This window comes from Eurosta solidaginis, chromosome 4, assembly GCF_040869045.1.
Source record: "Eurosta solidaginis isolate ZX-2024a chromosome 4, ASM4086904v1, whole genome shotgun sequence".
In the NCBI taxonomy this organism is placed as follows: Eukaryota; Metazoa; Arthropoda; class Insecta; order Diptera; family Tephritidae; genus Eurosta; species Eurosta solidaginis.
Genome location: NC_090322.1, coordinates 270,163,384 through 270,184,062, shown reverse-complemented (window position 1 = coordinate 270,184,062; position 20,679 = coordinate 270,163,384). Strand labels below are relative to the sequence as shown.

The following is a 20,679-nucleotide window of genomic DNA, read 5'->3' as shown; positions in this document are numbered from 1 at the left end:
GATTGGAATGTCAGTATTGTCAACCTTATAGCGATACGGCATTATTTTAATTGTGCTACCGTATCGTTAGTGGTGCCATTACAACTATGATATTGTTTTACAAATAAACCTCTGTATTTTTTTCTCCTCCCCTCTCCTTTGTTATTTCATCCTGATAAGGCAACTTAATTTGGAATTGAATGGATTTTGAATATTAATAGAAGCTCGTGTAAATTCAGCGCTTATAGAGCAACGAATTTATTCATGTCTATTTAACTAAATTATAAATCAGTAACGAAATTTTAAATTATGAAATGTAAATTTTGGAACGACAAGCTTAAATTTTGTTCAAGTTTAAATTTATTCCGATAATCTAACATCAGTTATACGTTTAACTCCTATCATTACAATTAAAAGTATTAAGAATATAGAAGCTGCCGCAAATAAGATCTACATATATGTTAAATAAACATGTTGCGGCGGATTCCTTTGCAAAATAATTGTCCAAATAAAACGAGAGATATCTAGTAATTCACTTAACTAGTATTAACTCCACTTTATTAAACAATTAAATATTAACTTTTAAAAAACAGGTCGACTTGTTGTCTGTCAGGAACTCATCCGGTGGTACTGGAAAATAAATGAACGTAGCTCATCCGCACGCTTGTGTTTTGAATTTCTACTGTCATATTATAATTGAATTAATTTTCGAGGCTTTTACTAACGTACTGATTCAAAAAAGTAATAATCACCCTTATCGCGAAGTTCACGCGGAAAAGTGTTCGCCTTCACTTCTTTTGTTCGGGTGAACTTTTTTCGCCTATCGGCAATTTCGGGCGAACAAAAGTTCACTTCGAAACAGCTGATGCTCTATTGCGAATTGGCAGTGAACAAATAATTTACTTACAATTGTGTAAATTTTGTAACCAAGCATATATTTCCTTAAAATACAACAAAAATAGAAATAAAAAATTTTAAAAATAATGTTTAGTATTGCACTTAGGTTGATATTGATTGAGCGTGAGTAGAATATACATAAATGTGAAAGCGTTTTGGAGGCAATTAAGGGACAGTTCTAACCCCTTGGAGCTGAATGATTCACTGTAAGCTAAAAATTACATTTTTCAGAACTTTTGAATTACAAGTTAATTTTTCTCAATTAGCTCTCGCCAATATTACAGGCTAAACAAGCCGGCATTCTAATATTTGCTAGTTATTCTTAACACTCTTTGCCACCATTGAAGCAAAAATTTGGAGTTCCACCAATTGTTAAATTGTGTACATGTCTTCGTGTTTTCGCATAGGGAAAAGGCGTCGGAAAGGACCATGAAGTGGGTCTTAGCCAATCTTGTTTCAGTTAGGTGCTCACCATTTTGGAACCGTTGCTTTGTCCACAATGGATAACTTGGCCGACTGATACGTTGTCATAAAAAATCAAATTTACAGCAATACAGGAATTTCACTTCTGCCACTCAGCTTCCGATTGTGCATTATTTATTGATTTATTTCTAATAATAAAAGAACATATAATTATAAGAGTATCAAATTTCAAAACAAAAAATTACTTAAATTTTGTTTTCCTCTCGTTCCCCTGTAAAATATAAGTGAACAAATTTGGGTTTACCCGCTGTTCATTTCGCCCGAACAAAGAGTTGCTGATAATGTGAAATCTTTTTCGAACACGAAAAAATTGTTCGCCACCCTCTGCGATAGGGTGAACAAAAACTGAATATTTTCGGGTGAAAATAAAACTCGCGATAAGGGTGAATAATTCAAATTATTATTCCACTTCTCGAAAATGCGAAAACGCATATTTTTCATCGATATTTCATTCATTACTATAAGCATCCATTCTTTCGCAATGAGTAATCTTAATAATTTACGAGTAATTTTCAAATTAGATCTATTATTCCACTGAAATAAAAATTGTATTTGTCTTTATCTGCCTATTGATAAATGATTCAAAGTTCGATTCGAGCTCAAGGCCAGAACAATAATTTTTTTTTCTAATGATAATTATTGTTATTTTTATTTTTTTATTTTTCTAAATTTGTAAAGTTGTATTTTGTTTTTGGAATAGTAAGTATGAAATTTTTCAGACAACCTGCCATAGTTGCGCATATAGATCCGTTTCGAAGGGTGCTAAGCCTTCTACTGATGGTACGCTTTAGCGTACAAAATTTGCTACTTCTATTCCTTTTTACCAACTATATTTATTCAGTGTTGCGCCATCTGGTGCAAATCACTGATAATGCTGGAAATATTTAATTGTATAAGGTTCCGATGGAACCTTCGAGCTAAAATCTGCTACTGGTGCCCACACACCCACTCCTGGGCACCTTTGTAAGGTATCAAATATGTGCTCGCACGCGCAAGCATCTCCGCACTCAATAATAAAACACATGTATCTTTTAGTTCGTGTACTTTTCTTTATGTACTTATGTTTAATGGAAATTATTAAATAAATGTTTATTTGTTGTTTTACACAAATTCTTAGTTTGAACTTAAATATTTTAGTTTCACAAATTAGTTTTAGTTTTCGCACTTATGTGTTGCGTTTTTGTTGAGTTGCCGAAATTAATTGATTGCGGTGAAACATGAAAGTGCCGATGTCACTCTTGCCGCTCGTCATTTTCATGTTTCACCCCACAAATATCGTACTCTCTTTTACATGATATATTTCAATGGCTGAGAATATATTACAATGTTTTATTCTTTTTGTTTTACGTTATTCACAATTAAATACGTCATTGTGAACGACACTAATGCGACGTTGTCAGATGAAAGAATAAAAGCTAATTTGGGGGATTTTATCCTTACAATTGTAAATAAAAGAAACTCTGACTTTGGAAGTCAGATAATGATTGATTTTATTAAAGAAATTCTTTCTCTTTTATACATAATTTCTTAACCTATACATTCATAATTATTCTAGCACTAACAAACTAAAAATATGTGCATTTGTAATAATAGTATGCAAAGTCAGCAGATTGATCTCTTTATGTATCTAGGTGATTCACATTAACAAAGTAAACAATGTGTGTTAATATTTGGGTGATTCACATTAACAAACTAACACTGACAGTTAGACATTCCGATCGGATTTCTTAATCTAATCTATTGTACTCGGCACATCAATTGGGTTGTGTGCATATAATTTAAGTCTAAACAACCCGCATATGACGAAAGACAAATATTATTGCTACATAGAGCTGCAGCGCCTAAACCAACATCTCAAAGAATGTGTTTGGGTCGCTCTTATCATCATTAATTGTTATAATTGTAAGCGACGCCGCCAAATCAATAATTCATCAGAAGCTCGTTCTCAAACATAGCTCCTGGATTTGAGCAGAAGCAAGTACGGAGCATGTTGCTTATAAATTTCCAATATCTGGAACTTGTCGGTAAATGCGGGCGAGTAAAACCCAATCGAGCGGGTCGTAATTGGTAACAACAGTTTGCGGACTAAGGGTCGTTGGTAAATTTTGTAATGTTTCATTGATATTCTTACATCCGAAGAACAGCTTTTCAAATGGCGCTTCTTTGTTTTGCTGTGTGGTCTTTGTACCTTCACTCTCCTTTTGATTCTAACCGCTGGTTTCCCCGAACGTTTTGAACCGGTCTTGTACTCTGTAGCAGGTTCATCGGGCATATCATTCGTTGATTTTGGTTTCTTTTCATCAACTTTGGGTTTCTGGTTTGATGTAAAAGCCATACTGGAACAGTTTTAACACAAAAAGATCGTTTTGATATTGAGGCGGATATTCTTCCCAGCGGGTTGGGGGTCTTAGAATATACCCGCGGCGGGTATGTTTGTCGTAAGAGGCGACCAAGATACCAAATTGATTCAAGCGGTTCCGTAGCACGATCCTCTCAAGGGGTTGCCAGCGCAATATATACATAGCTTCTCCAAGCCCAGGCTCTGGCGACCCTGAACTTCTGATGGATCTAGGGGGTGAGAGGGCGGTATGGCGTAGGTTTCATGTGGTTGTTGGTGTTGTAGCCCGACTATCTCGGGAACGACTTGGTTGACCACATGAAACACATTTAATACCAAATCGTTCCCGAGATAGTCGGGCTAGTACCTTTATGGTGCTTGTTACCGGAACGTACTGGATCTTCATCCGGCAAATGACCATCAAAATCGATAACACTCCCCAAAGCTTTCGGGGAGTGTCCTTCTCTCTACAACAAGAACAACAACAGCAGAAGCAAGTTGATGCAAGATACCGCGTATGGTTTGCGGGTTGAGGGCAAGGTTATCATAAATATCTTCAGCTACACACAATCATAGCCATTACGCTTGGGACTTATGTATGTCACTAGTACAAGCTCCTCGCGAACTTCATTCATAAGAGTTATTAGGTCTTCACCATCGTTGATAAATACTCAGTTTGAATATTCTGAGTGAGATACATACGTGCACGCGGAAGACAACGCGGATAGTGGCAATCTCGGCCACATCAGCACTTCCGCACTTCTGCGACATTTCCATCTTTGTCTGCTTCGAGTAAGTCGTAAAGAGCTTCCATCCCTTTTATGTTTGTTCGATTTCTGGTCGTTTACTCTTTCACGGTAGGCCTCAGTTGTCTTCTTTTGGCCACCTTTCTCCTTTTCTTTCTGTTCTTCTTGTTGTTGTTGCAGTGTCTGTTCCATAATTTCAAGGAGAGCAGACAACTTAAATGTAACCCCATTTAATTTGTCTGTTCATTTCCGGTTGTGAGGCTCGTGCCTCCGGTACAACACTGTGGTTCTTATTAGAATTAATAGTGTGAGATAAATCAATTCGTCAAAACGGTAACGAAAATCGGGGTTCAAGCGCAGTTCACAGCTGCGGCAATCCTGTTAGAAATATGAATGTATCATACACATATTTAGCAGGCGAGGCTCTGGGGCAGAATTGCCTAGTAGATTAAATGTGGTCATATTAAATCGTTCCAGAGATGGTCGGTCTAGTACCTTAAAGCGCTTGTTGCCGGATCGTACCGGATCTATATCCAGCAAATCATCATCAACAGCGATAACACTTCCCGGAACCTTCAGAGAGTGTCTTAATTTCTACAACAACAACGCCAAGTCTATATCTGATAACAATAAATATTTGTCATATATGTTAGCAATTCCTAAACAAACAAGTCAACTGCTTAACATGCATATGCGTGTTATTAAAAACTGTTCATAACCATGACATAACATCATATATTGATTTTTATTTAAAAAAAACTTGCCTTTTTATACAATATTCTGAACATTTCTTATTTATTACAATACATATTTACTATAATACTTACATACTAGTAATACAAATAAATATATCTTTGCATGTGCGTGATGGATTATTATAATTTTAACAGTTGTCGTTTGAGTGAGAATGGTTTCAATCACTGATGGTATGACATGATCGTGACCAACACTTAGAAAGTATTTAGTTATCAAAAGTACAAATTTAACGTATTATCCCACTTCTGAATTTTGCGAAAACGCATACGGTCGCCATGTTGGAAACGAAAACGTTTGGTTGGCTTGTAGAACCGAATTGAATGTGTATTGGAAAATACTTTCTTTTTATACAAATATTTTTTACATCATAAATACCTATTTACACTAATACTTACAAACTAAATGTACATAGGTTCGTATGTGCAAGTCAACATATTGTATACATTACAATAACCTATTTAGATACATATGTACATATATATGTGTGTACTGGGTTCGTCGGTCAATGTGACTAATTGACAAACGTAATAGTCCGGGAGCCAGCGACAGTTTAGGGTTAGTCATTTTACAAAAGCTGAAAATTTGTCCTAAGCTTTATTTGGTATCACTAGTAAGTGAATGGACCACCAGCTCGCACGGTTCCGGGGGGTGTAGCTGCGGCAGCCTCCCACACACGTAAAATAACAATAAAAAAAAACTAATACCGCAAAAGCTGACATTTTGTTAATATGTTTATTATGTTATAAATAAATGAAAAAACGTGCCCAGCCGAATTTAGAGTGGGGGATTATGCTCCAGCTTTTCACGTAAAGAAGTGAAAAATATGCGCTGAGTAAACTGATACTACAAAAGCTGAAATTTTGTAAACTAATAGTTAAATTAATAACTTAAACGAAAAAAACATCCAGCTTTAAATTTAGTGGGGGAAAATTGTCCAGCTGATGCAGTGAAGGATGCTGCGCACGGGTATGCGCTCGGGCGCGTCGTATCTTTGACTGCATCGGCTGGACACTTTTCCCTCACTAAATATAAAGCTGGATATTTTTTTCGTTTAACTTATTTAGTCAACTATTGTATTACCAAATTTCAGCTCTTGCGGTATCAGATATCTATACTTTTCTCATTAAACACAGCGTGCCGCCCATGCAGTTATTGGATGATAGATACGTATAACTTTTCTGCTCTAAAGGAGGATAATAAAAAGTAGGTTTACTATTAATTACTTAAAAATGTATTATTTATTTACAAAAAGCATACTAAAATTCAAAATAAATATACATAGTGTGCTAATACGTGAATAGCTAATATTTTAAATTTCGCTTTCTTCGGATTCATCGCCATCGTACTCATTATCGCTGTCATTATCACTGACAGCGATGTCGACCCGTGAAAGATCTTCGTCAGGATCTGTAAACATATATAATAATAATATATTAAAAGATATAGATGATAATAGTATATAAACATTTAACACGCAAGAGCAAAATTTTAATTCAAATCTGATTATAAATTACAAAAAAAAGGTGACATGCTATCCAAAATTGTTACAAATATAACTCAGTTTTATTTTTAAATTAAAATTGTGTGATAAAATTAAACAGAAAATAATCAAAAATTGAAACTGACAAATAATGAAATGAGAGAAAAATATATCAGTATTATTCTAACCTTCAGTACTTTTTTGGTCATCGCCATCATCGATAGTTATATCACCAAGGGTAGCGGGTAGCTGGTCACCCTCGAACCATTTAAAATTGAATTTTCCCTCATCTTCTTCCCATCCAAAATCAGTCGGATGTAATGCCGTTGGAACCTGAAGATGAGCATGTGCCCAAATATTTGCTATGTATGTTGTCCGCAGCAAATGTTGGTGCAGCTCAATTTTGCAGGGAGGCAGAGCTGATCCGTCGATATTATTCTTCGGTAACCGGAATATGTCATCGTTTTGTAAAACCTTGTACGTCTTCAAAAATGTTGCAACTCGTGCTTCATTGACTTTGTTGATTTTTTTGAATCCATACATACGACAAACATATTCTTCTATAATATCAAACGTATTCTGCAACTCGTCGTCAGGTGCGTTGCTTAGTTTGATAAAACTATCGATAAAACGTTCTGAGTTTTGTAAAATTTTATACGGCCGGCTTTTTCCTTTCTTGAAAAATGACGGGTTATAGTCGCAACCCGTCAATGCATGGAAAGCCGGCAGCGCGGCGCTTAATTTAGGGCCCAACGTTTCATACAACTTGCTAATGTTAATAAAGCGCTGATTATTACCGACTCCGGCTTCCATTGAAACTTTAACATCAGCGTTACTTAAGGCACTCATGTTAGAAAGCATTATAATGGCCACGTCAGTATCCGAGCATCTTATCGTGACATGTGCGTCGTAATCTATTTGACAGACGTGGAAAACTATCTTCGTATCCGCTTCTTCATGCGCTGGGCAGCTTAATAAAACATCGTGTGTCCTTTCTACATGGCCATTATTTACTTTATATTTATAGCACTGATCATAATTAATATAAATAGTTTTATTGCCAATGAAAGGTGCTGCGTGATCAAGTGTCCAGTGCTGTATAATAAAATTCACTAACGCCTCTTTAAAATTAGCGTTTTTCAAGTCGTTACTGAAATCAGAAGAACGTATTTGCTCTGGTCCCTCGATGTGGAATTGTGCGACTTGCATTCCTCTTAAAGAATGTTCATTATCTTTGATTGAAGGAAAAATGTACCTATCAAAGGCGATTACTACAACTTCCGCATTATTAGAACAAAACATACTTAAAATTTTAGTAGATATGTTTCCGTAAGTAGCTGGAATTTCCCTCATCAAATGAAGCATAAAAAATCCATCGAACACCTTCACGTTAGTATGCTCCGGAGTATGCGGCTCAATCTGCTGCTCGAGTACTTTTAATAGAGCTGCCTTATTAGTTTTGCAAATAGATCCATCCATGTGACACATTGATAATGGCACTGGCGTTAGAGGATATATTAAAACTTTATATCTAGAGATTTTTGCAAAGGTATGCATAAAAATTGGCCAAACAAGTCACGTTGCATACGCAGTTCAACAACTTTTCCTGACACTGTCATTTTCTTTTTTTGCATATTGTCTGTAAAATTAAGCACTTTATTTTGTTTTATGGGTTTTTCAAATCTTTTTTCATCTTCTGCACATTGTGTAATAAAATTTTCTCGTTGTTCATTACCCATTGTTTCGACATTAAGTAAGAATCTTTCGATATTTTCTTGTACCGTTTGACCTGTCGAAATATTAAATAAATAATTGTTATCTAAATCAGCAGCAAACGGATTAATGTTTTGTTTAATATTATCAATAAAATTACTAAGCTGTTTAGAATTTTTAGTTACTCTGCTCGGCTGCAAGTCGGCAGTGATATCCTGAACTTTTCTCAGCCCTGTCTGCTCCATCGTATGACTTATTATTGTAGATCTTAAAGTGTGACTTTTGCACCAACGCTGTCGAGCAGATATCGAATTTGTCGTGTGACTCACACCTGTAAGCTTATTGGCAGCATCGGCATTTATTGTTTGCTCTAAAGTTAAATCAACGGGTTGTCTTGAGTTTGCTTTGTCAGTTCTCTTCACACCAAATGTTCCCAGTTCTAGATCCTTTTTTAATCCTGGATGAGTTTCATCAACTTTCAGCAGATTATCGTGGTACTTCACTAAGTATCTTGAGTAGTTTTGTTGATTAAAAGCAAAACACAAGTTGGCTATTTTAGGCAAGATAGATATAAAAAGTTGTAAATTCCCACTTCGTATGCTTGCATACAGTGTTAAGTAATAGTCAATAAAACTAACGTACATCATGTAAAATTGTGGAGTTTTGCCATGCTCTCCTTGGCAGTGTTTGCTGTTTAAATTGTTCATATTTATCTAATAAATCCTGTAGGTTTCGTGGAAGTACTCGAGGTTCATCAGATCTTTCTTCCTTATATTTCAGTAAATATGTTTTCATGTCGTCGCTACATTCAATATTTTCCCGCTTCAAAAATTCTTCGAAATGTAAAATTTGCAGAGCTAATGATACCATTGGATGCAATCGTTTGCACCTATTAAAATGTTTTCCTGCAATATCACTGTTAACAGATCCATTCGCTAGCATTTCCGCGTTGATCGCATAATGGTCGTAATACCACAGTTTTCAATAAATTTACCAACAGCTCTAAAATAACACATCATTATGTGGAAGGATCCAACATGAATAAATAAGTCGTTGTAACGCGGTTTTTCGGTCGATTGAATCTGAAGTGCAACTTTAGTTATAGCAAGATCATATGTTACTTGCATATACTTCTCGCCGCATTCCTTAGCGACCTGTTGACTCTGCTTCATAGTTTCTACAACAACTGATTTATTCGTCGGTGAAGAGTTGATTGTGGTTAAGTAACAGACCTTTTGCGTTGGAGCTGTATCCTTGTAGATCAAGCTATTAAAACCAACCCACATCGGTGTTTTGGGTATTTCAAGGTAGTGGGAAAGCATGAACACGGTATTAATTTGTTGTAACCATTTTGAGTTAGGGTTTGATAAATTTGATAAAACATCCACAGGCTGTAAACGTTCGTAAATTTTCGGTGTCTTATTGTACGGTTGTAATTCGTGAGTAATTGTGTCGAAAGTCCGTCTTCGTTTTTTATTACTGTTTTCGGAAGGGCCTGGTGTAATTATTTGAGGGCTGTTGTCCTCAATATCATCCTCAATATCATCCTCAATATCATTCTCAATATCATTGTCAATTTCATCCTCAGTAGAATTATCAATATTTTGAAAAATTATACCCACGGTGTCGTGCAGTGCGTTGTGGTCGCCTGACGTATCGACGTGTCGATCGGAATTATTAAATGCGACACCTGTGCATAGATTTCTTGAGCGAACGATGCCTTCAGGACAAATATCAGAACGCACAGAAGAAGTAAACGTGGCTTCAGTCTCGATACCCTCCAGAATTGTATAGCTACAGCAGTGGCCATATCGGTTCATAATATTAACAATCTTCTTGCTATTAGTTAAACTTTTTAGACTCAAGCCAAGGCATATATGTTTAGAAGGTTTTATTTGCCCATTTGACACTGCATATATCATGTCCTCGGAAAAAGATTTTGCTAATCTATTTGATCTGTCGCCGCGCCTACTACGAGAATTTGGTCCACAAAGTAAATCTAAATAAAAATTAAACAGGTTCTTTGGAACATCACACTCTCCTTTGATTAAATCAGCAGAAGTGAGCTGATCTGGCAATTTGTTTTGTTCAATATTCTGTATTTCCTGTCTTAAAATTAATGATGCATGCAATAAAACGTCCTTTCTTTCTAGTTGATTAAATTGTTGCTGTACAAGAACGCCTTTGTAAGGTTTTACAATTTTTTTATTGTTGTGCAACACGACGGTTATTTTTTTGGGAATGTAGCTAGAAGCCGGTTTTCTAGATGATACGGCTTCATCGTATACACATCTGTGTTTGCCTTGTGTTGTTCCAAATAATCTATAAATATCGTGTTTAGAGACGACAGGAAAAACGACTGATTCTTGGCGATGATATTTTTCGACACAAACTGACATATTTCCTCATACGCTTGAGAATGAACATTGCGAGCTGTATGCCACCCTGTTTTTGGCTTCTCTTTGCTTTTTTTCGCTGAGATTCTATTTTCATATTTTTTTCGGCATATCGCATGATAAAATATTAATTTTTCTTCTAACCACAAGTTTGCAATTTTTCAATAAACTGTACATCGTCTAAATCCATAGCGATTTGCTGTATATTCTCCAATGCCTTTTCCTTCTCTAATACATGCAATTGTTGCTCGTGGCCTTGATGTTTTTTCCTACTTTTATCACCAAAAATACAAGTAGGATTATTTGATACCTCTTGAGCAACTTCAGATACGTCAGCATCGTCATCTACAGTGTTATCGACTGGATTAATGGCATCCTCGGCCCCATCGACATCGTCGCCTGCATCCACATTTTCGGGTTCAGCAGCAACCTCGCCTTCTCCTTGAACTGCAGCCTCGCATGTACCGTCATGGACGCCTTCAGCAACGTCGTCGTTTGTAGCGAAATGCTCGCCTTCCACAGCACTATCGTGAATAAAAAAAATAATGAATAATGCATAATAGAAAAGAGTACGACTAAAAATATTAAAAAGACGCAAACGCTATGCGAAAAATATAAGTAAATACATTTTGCACAGCACAATTACACGCTAGCTATATAGCTATCTAGCTATATAGCCAACGAATATAGACTGCGTATAGAAGAACACTCTGCATTGGCGCCAGGGTCACACTTTGAAATACATGTAGAGCCTATACTACACTATAGATGTGTACCAGGACTATACAGGAGAAACCTATAACGCACTATACCTGTGTACCAAGATTTCGTCCCTCGGTTTTAACCCGTGACTTTTCTTCTATAAGAAGTCTATATTCGTTGATATAGCTGTATAGCTATATAGCTAGGTATATACCAAAAGTATATATTTCATTAAAAAATACTATTTGCAACAAAAATATAAGTACTTACTCTGTACTTGAAGATGAAGATGCCTGCTTTTTGGGATCATATCCTCGTTGTTTAGGCGGTAATGCTGTAAAACGGTTATGGCACTGGCTGTGGTACCTTTGAAAATTGTTCGGCTGTTCCGGCAACACAACGTTGGAGAAAGTCAAATCACCGTCTTTCCGAATTTTTAATATCGATAAACACTTATTTAATTTGGCCGCATCAAAAAGATGTAATTTTCCGCTTTTTTTGGAGCAATATACACAAAAGGGATGTACGTTAGACATTGTGGCAGCTCCGATTTGAACAAGTTCAACGGTCGCACTGGATAGCTTGGCGTCACTCTGGCAAATTCGGAGCAGAGCGGGAGAGACAAAGACAGAGCATATATATATTTACTATTGGCACTCTTATGTCCGCATATTTACTTTTTATGTTATGTATACATATTTAAATGTGTAAATATTTACTTTAAATTCAAAAACAGGTGAGTGAGTATAATAACTGTATGGACTGCACGCTGTGTTTAATGAGAAAAGTATAGATATCTGATACCGCAAGAGCTGAAATTTGGTAATACAATAGTTGACTAAATAAGTTAAACGAAAAAAATATCCAGCTTTATATTTAGTGAGGGAAAAGTGTCCAGCCGATGCAGTCAAAGATACGACGCGCCCGAGCGCATACCCGTGCGCAGCATCCTTCACTGCATCAGCTGGACACTTTTCCCCCACTAAATTTAAAGCTGGATGTTTTTTTCGTTTAAGTTATTAATTTAACTATTAGTTTACAAAATTTCAGCTTTTGTAGTATCAGTTTACTCAGCGCATATTTTTCACTTCTTTACGTGAAAAGCTGGAGCATAATCCCCCACTCTAAATTCGGCTGGACACGTTTTTTCATTTATTTATAACATAATAAACATATTAACAAAATTTCAGCTTTTGCGGTATTAGTTTTTTTATTGTTATTTTACGTGTGTGGGAGGCTGCCGCAGCTACACCCCCCGGAAGTGCGCCAGCTGGTGGTCCATTCACTTACTAGCGATGCCAAGTAAAGCTTAGGACAAATTTTCAGCTTTTGTACTTTTGGTCACTAAAAAATGTCGCTGGCTCCCGGACTATAAACAAATGTGATTCATATATGCAATTATGCATAAATGCACGCTGAGCTCAAGCGGCTATTTTGGGTATTAATATTTGACTACATGTGATTATGTAGGTATTGAATGCAGTGAAAGTAGAATGCATAGAATGTATTTCAAGTCATGCTACACCATCGGCCTTTGAAGAATAGTCATACATAATGTGCGCGCGCTGATTATGTATGGCTATTCAAGTGACATAATTAAATTTTAAGTGTGTTTGTATCATTTTACTTTTATAACCACTTAAAATTTGCTTGTGTTTACAAAATTTCAATTTTTTTTCACATTCAATCGTTTTGTGGAAGTAATTTATGACATAATGGAAAGTTGATACTAAAAAGCAATACATTTGTTTGTTTATTAGTTCTAATTTTCCTTTTTGATTTGTTTACATTGGTTTTTTACATGTGCACATATTTTGTTGGATTTTTTTTTTTTTTTGTATGTGTACATTTTTACATGTGTAGTACAACACATGTCGAATTAAACCCTAGGGAACTACGCTTATCTGAAAGTACTTGCTTGGCGCTTGAAAATACTCTTTCTGAAGGGGCACTACTAGCAGGAGCAGCAAATATTTGTCGGCTTAGCTGGAATAACAGAGGATATTTAAGTTTATTAAACTCCCACCACTTTATAACGTCAAAATTGTTGTCAATGACCTCGGAAATATGTTTTCATATAGCACCAATTCTTGTTGTACTCGGTCAATACTACTAGGTATGTTTTGAAGCTGGAGAAATGCGGAAAATAGGCATTCTTTTTCGTTTGAAAGAGAATTCTGCTGACACTTTTCGTTGTTTATCAAACTGTCTTCATTTATTAGCCTTTCAAGCAAAGTTTTACAATGTTCTTTGACTTCATTTTTCTCAACAGCAGTAAACTGGGACAGATTGTTAGTCGGTGGGAACAAAAATAGAGCTATTTTATGAATCATTGTTAAATTACTAAGTACAGTGTCAGTAGTTCGTAAGAGATTTTTCCACGATGTTGTGCAATAAATGGGTAATGTATGTGGTTGTGATGTTGGAAAGCGGCTCTCATGTTAGTTCCTCTATTCGTAACAATAATGGCTTTATCCAAGGAGCAAGCAAATTCGTCCAGAGCTTCCCTCACTTTTTGCAGAATTCTTTGATCTATTGTGAAAAAGTTCGTGAAAAAACAATCAGGGTATTCAGCAAGGTATTAAAATCGGCAATTCGTACTGGTACAGGGCTCGGAGTCCATGGACTTAAAAGCAAGCAATTTTGTTACTAATTTTACACTTATAATAAAGTACAGCGTTAGTGATAAGTCGGAATGCTTTGAAGCAGTGTCTGTCCATAAATCCGAAGTGAGTCCAAGAAATCTGCCACTTAGTTCCTTTAGTTCTGTTCTCATTTCATCGTAGGCAATTTTGTAGAGCTTGTCTGTGTTTCTGGATACAGTGGTAGGGTGTGGTAGCAATTTTTGACGTCTACATTTGGCCCATACTTGGCTTCTATTGACAATATTAGCTCTGTGTATTCCTGCGGGCCTTCATCCTCGACAATTTGAAACGATCGGCAATTGTTTACAACCCATCCTGTAACAGATCGGACAACGTCCTTTCTTGTTTCGCCATCAACATCTATTCGGTGCCTATTGTCAACTCGATCTGTAAAAGTTATATAACACTTGCGTTTGACTAAATTCGATGTGCTTTTTGTAAAGGTTAAAATGCTACTGCAGTCTTTGCATGCTACTACTTTGTCCAAAAAGCTGCCGCCAATATCTACTTTGCCGAAAATATCACAAACTTTGCTCTTTCCGGCAGTTAAAATGATTTTATAGTCTCCCTTTACTATTTTTTCTTTTATTTCGGCAAATTGCGATTTTTTACGGATATCGGTGAATTGGCTGATGTTAATTGATCCATGATGTAAGTAAGTAAGTTAGTAAGTAGTAAATATTAAAAGGCTTCAGAAAATGTATTGTGGTTTAGTTGGTGATACTTCAATGTAGTTATCCCTGGTCATTCCGCTTTCGGTTCTTCCCCGAACTTTTTGAACCAGTCTTGTTCTCTGTAACAGGTTGTTGTTGTTGTTGTTGTAGCAATGCTCGCCCCACCTAATAGCCGCGACCGATCACAAATTGTCATCAATATCCTCTAACGGGAGTCCAAGGAAACTTGCCGTTTCAACAGGGGTGGACCATAAGGAAAGGGGTGTTAGAGGCGTTGGTTCCACATTACAATTAAAGAGATGGTTGGTGTCATGTGGGGACACATTGCAAGCGGGGCATACATTTTGTATGTCGGGGTTGATTCTGGATAGGTAAGAGTTTAACCTGTTACAGTATCCAGAACGAAGTTGAGCAAGAGTGACACGCGTTTCCCTGGGGAGTATGCGTTCCTCTTCCGCGAGTTCTGGATATTTTTCTTCAAGTACTGGATTCACCGGGCAATTCCCGACATAAAGGTCCGACGCCTGTCTATGGAGTTCACCAAGGACCTGCTTGTGTTTTTTCGCTTCGTACGGCTGGGTTCTCAGGTGCCGTATTTCCTCAAAATGCTTACGGAGATGACTCCTTAGGCCCCTAGGCGGTGCTGGTTCGTCAATCAGATGTCTGTTGGGATGCCCAGGTTTCTGGGTATTCAACAGAAACTGTTTGGTCAGCATCACATTTCTCTCCCTGATGGGGAGTATTCTCGCCTCATTATGCAGATGGTGTTCTGGGGACATAAGAAGACAGCCCGTGGCGATTCTGAGAGCAGTATTTTGGCAGGCCTGTAGTTTCTTCCAGTGGGTAGTTTTTAGGCTTGGCGACCATATGGGTGACGCGTAGCACGTAATCGGCTGGCTAATTGCTTTGTATGTGGTCATGAGCGTTTCTTTATCTTTTCCCCAGGTACTGCCAGCAAGGGATTTGAGGATTTTATTACGGCTCTGAATTCTCGGAACAATTGCGGTTGCGTGCGCACCAAAATGTAGATCCTGATCAAACGTCACACCCAAGATTTTGGGGTGTAGGACAGTCGGTAGCGTAGTGCCATCGACGTGGATGTTCAATATGGTCGACATTTGGGGCGTCCATGTTGTAAATAAGGTCGCGGAAGATTTAGTCGGTGACAATGCCAGGTTTCGCGAGGCGAAAAAACTGGAGAGATCAGGGAGGTAGCCGTTTATTTTATTCCATATCGCATCGATCTTTGGGCCTGGGCCTGTGACAATTATTGTGCAGTCATCGGCGTAGAAACGATTGTGACTCCTTCCGGTGGTGAAGGTAGCTTAGATATGTAGAAATTAAACAAAAGTGGGGATAGGACACCACCCTGTGGCATCCCTTGTTTAATTCTCCTTGGTTTTGATGCTTCGTTTCTAAATTGCACCGATGCCTGCCGACCACACAGATAATTTGCGGTCCACCTTTTAAGACATGGGGGAAGGGTAGACCCTTCCAGGTCCTGCAGTAACGAGCCATGGTTGACCGTATCGAAGGCTTTTGATAGGTCTAGCGCTACGAGTACTGTTCTATGGTGGGGGTATTGATTTAAACCGCAATTTATCTGGGTGCTAATGGCATTTAGCGCGGTGGTAGTGCTATGGAGTTTTCTGAAGCCATGCTGATGGGGGGCTAGCTGAAAATTTGCTTGGAAATAAGGGAGCAAAATGGCTTCAAGCGTCTTTGCCACTGGCGATAGGAGAGATATCGGACGATACGACTCACCTATGTTAGCTGGTTTCCCAGGCTTTAGTAGCGGGACCACCGTGGCCATTTTCTCAGGTATGACAAAGGTGGAAAGAGACAGATTGAAGACATGCGCTAAATATTTGAAACCCTCTTTCCCTAGTCTTTTAAGCATCGGCATGGCTATGCCGTCTGGGCCCACTGCTTTGGATGGTTTAGCACGACCAATGGCGTCCTCAACCTCTTTAGCGGTGATGGTGATTGTTGACGCGCTGAATTTGTGTTTATGTGCGTGTCTATTGGCTCTCCGTCTATCTTTGTCGACCGTAGGATGCATTATATAATGTCGGCAGAAAGCGCTCGCGCATTTTTTCTTGTCCGACAGCACTTTGTCGCCAAAGGCGATGGAAACTTTGTCTTTGTGCTTAGTCGGATTCGATAGGGACTTTACGGTGGACCGAAGTTTACCCACACCGGTAGAGAGGTTACAACCTCTTAGGTGCTCCTCCCATTTCGCCCGTTTGTGTTCATCCACTAGCAATCTGATGCGTTGGTTTATATTCCTTATTTGGGGGTCGCCTGGGTCAAGCTGTCTTATAAGGTCACGTTCTCTCGCTAAGTTTGCGGCCTCCGCCGGGAAGTGGGGCTGGATTTCGGGAATTCTCCCGGCGGGAATGAAATGTGCCGGGGCGGATTTGATGACCTTACGGAAGGCACGCTCCCCTTGGCGGGCATCAGTCGGGATAGGGAGGGCAGCAAAGCGGCTGTTTGTAAAGGATTTATATTCTTCCCACTTTCCTTTTTTGAAGTTTATGAAAGTGCGTTTTTCAGTGACGATGAAGTCGGCGGTACGCTCAAGCGAAATAAATATGGGCAGGTGGTCGGATGCCAATGTTACCATCGGCTGCCAGTTGACGCAGTTTACGAGTTCTGCGCTCACCATTGAGATATCTGGCGAGCTGTGACAGCTTCCTACCATACGTGTGGTGGCGTCTCCGTTTATTGTGCAGAACGTCGTTTCTTCTATTTGATCCGCCAACATCTCACCCCTACTGTCCGCCCGCAAGTTTGAATGCCATAGATCATGATGGGCATTGAAATCACCTAAGATAATGCGATTGTTGCCAGTGAGTAAGGCCCTGATATTAGGGCGGTATCCACTGGGGCAACAGGTGGCAGGAGGGATGTAGATGTTGATGATTTCTAGGTTTGCATCGCCTGACCGGACAGATAGGCCTTGACGTTCTAAAACGTCGATGCCAGGATCAAATATATAATATTGCACAGAGTGGTGTATGATAAACGCGAGACCGCCTCCATTTCCGCTCTCGCAGTCTTTCCTGTGGACGTTATACCCAGAGCAGGCCTGCAATGCAGATCTTGCTGTGAGTTTAGTCTCTTGAATCGCAGCAATGCGGATGTTGTGCCGCTTCATGAAATCGACTATCTCCGTAATCTTCCCAGTTAGTCCATTACAGTTTAACTGCAGGATTCTGAAGTGCATAAGGGGAGACGTCGCCACTCTGGGGGTAAGTGACGGGTGACTACGCCTGGGTTGTGGAAGGCCAGGACGCAATTGCTGTTGTGGCCCTGGGACTGGGCGTCCTTGGGCAAGCATTGGGGTACCCGGATGATTTGGGTTTGCGACCTGGCAACATGGCGCGATGAAACCCGTCGGGGGGTGGCCGTCGCGGAGACCAGAACATCTGGGAAACGGAGGTAGAGACTAAGAGTCTGTTTCCCTGACCTGCACGATTGCTGCCGGAAAAGAGGGGGGGGGGGGGGGGGGACTGGGGCTGATGCTCAGCATTGCTACCAAATCTACTACGAAGGTAGTAGTTATGAGTGATATCAGCTGTTTGAGTTGTTGGCGCCGTGGGGCGCGAGCAGCAGCGGGTACTTGTTGTGGCTTGCTGAGCAGCGGGGCTGGTGGAAGGTAGTGGGGGGGGGCGCTAAGGCGTAGACTACGGGACGCCCTTGGACGTGAACAGCAAGGAGCCACAAAAGATTTATAAAAGTTACGTGGACGTCGGGTTTTGGGATCAAGCCCAGAACAACCTGTCCGATGCAACCATCCCTTGCACGAGACACACTGAACAGAGTATGACCGTCCTAAAAACATTCTTTTCCGGCAGATGCAGCAAAACCATTTCTCAGGACCGAGGTCAGGAGACGGACCCGGATTGGATTCGATGCCTTCCCGGAGTAAGAGAATATGGAGCAGTCTTGCTGCAAGGAGCTGCTGGGAGTATGACAATTTGTGGGAGGTGTGACGATAGAGTACTGACCGTATAACTACATACGCTGAGTGCAAGTTAAAGACTGACTTTATTGAGTAATGAAGTAAATGTAAATGCATATGTGGAACTTATATATATGTGTAAATGAATATACATATAATATGCCTACGTCATAGGTAGCATAAATATGCCCTATCATTTGGTAGGTATGTATGTTCTCGTGACATCCTCTCTTTTCAGATGAAAAAAAAATTTAGTTAAATGAGTTATTTAATCTCAATATTGGATGTCAATTTGAGCATACATAAACTACATAAATGCAAATATACATATATATATATATATATATATTTATAAAGAAAATAAAAGGTACATGAGTTATTAATTCCAATTTAAACAGAAAAAAATCTTGATTAGTATTAATAATTTGAAGGATCGTATTTTACAACCGGTTTGATTTTGCGTCCGTAGCGTGAGAGCTGCTGGTCTGTACCATCACCACTATACTGACTTTTAGTACCGCTGTTATGGGTAGGTGCTTGTTCGGTAGGCGTCGTTTTCTTGTGCTCGTTTGATACAGGCTCGCGAGCATTATTGGATTCACATTCTAAAGTGGGCGCGTTGTCTGAAGGTATGTTTGCTTTTGTTGTGTGGAGATACTTGCTGTTTCTACGATATTTTCTGCCTTCAGGAGTTTCCACTATGACTGAGCGTGGACTTGCAGTCAACTCGACCACTTTGGCTGGTTTCCACTCGCGGTGACCCGTTTGCATTCTGACGTTGTCGCCTGTTTTAAGCGCTGCGCGAGGTATTGCGACCCGATCGACGTAGCGTTTCTGATTGTTTCGCAGTTCATGCAATTCTTCTGCGACGCCAATTACGACTTTTACGGATTGAGGGTAATGTGGAGACGAAATTCTGTGCTTAAATTGCCAATTTGTCGTGAACTCTTTAAATGCTTGGCTACTGTATTGTGGACCTCCATCGGATTCGAGTATTTCGGGAATTCCATGTACGGAGAACCACTGACGCAAAAAATATATTACCTCCATTGATGTAGCAGATTTAAGTTTTCGGAAGTCATTAAATCCAGAGTAGTGATCGGCGATAAGTAGATAATCATCACCTTTAAATTTGAAAATATCTGTTGATACTAATTGGAATGGGTATTCTGGTATGTCACGTAGTATTAAAGGTTCCTTACAGTTTGCTCGTTGTGTTCGTTGGCATACCGCACACCTTTCAACGAAGTTTTTTGTATCAACTGTAAGCCCGTTCCAAAAAAATGATTGGCGTAGGCGATGTATGGTCGTTGAGATACCGCTGTGGCCCTTATGTGCTTCTGCAATGACAGATTGTATTAAATTATGTGGCAAAATAATTTTGTTACCCTTTAACAGCAATTTGTCTTCATAAGTAATTTCGTGTTTAAAAGCCGAGTACTTTCTAATGATGTGCGGTATTTCTGCCTCATTTTCTGGCCATTTCTTCATGATCGCTTTTTTGAGTGCTTGTAGCTCGACGTCGGATGCAGTTCCTCTAATTAAAATGTCACGTATGTTGTCAGAAATTGCGTGAATTAAATGAACTGGCTCATCTTTATCAACTTCTGTAGGTTCGCAGTCGCGACTCAGGGTATCTGCAATAGGTAACATCGTTCCCTTTGTGTACGTTATTTTCGGCGAATATTGCATAATATCGTATAGCACATTCTGCAATCGTATAGGTGCATTCTGGATCGGATTGCTGGAAATCGTTTGCAGTGGCTTATGGTCAGTTTCTATTTCTAACTGCTTTCCGTAAACGTAATCGTGAAACTTTTGGCATCCAAAACGGATAGCCCAGGCTTCCTTGCTGATTTGTGATTGTTTTTGTTGTGATTGGGTGAATGCTTTTGTGGCATAT

The 20,679-nt window shown here is 39.0% G+C and overlaps 2 protein-coding genes across 4 annotated transcripts in view; one reads left to right on the top strand and one right to left on the bottom strand.

Annotated features, from left to right (window-relative positions):
- LOC137251472 (poly(A) RNA polymerase gld-2 homolog B-like) overlaps window positions 1–20,679 on the top strand; it is a 240,543-nt gene that overhangs the window by 72,326 nt on the left and 147,538 nt on the right. The window lies entirely within an intron of this gene.
- Window positions 6,430–7,925, bottom strand: LOC137249541 (uncharacterized). The gene is made up of 2 exons (XM_067781144.1): window positions 6,868–7,925; window positions 6,430–6,606 (listed from the first exon to the last, which is right to left on the bottom strand). Exons 1-2 carry the CDS (start codon window positions 7,886–7,888, stop codon window positions 6,509–6,511), a joined length of 1,119 nt encoding a protein of 372 aa, XP_067637245.1. The 5' UTR covers window positions 7,889–7,925; the 3' UTR covers window positions 6,430–6,508.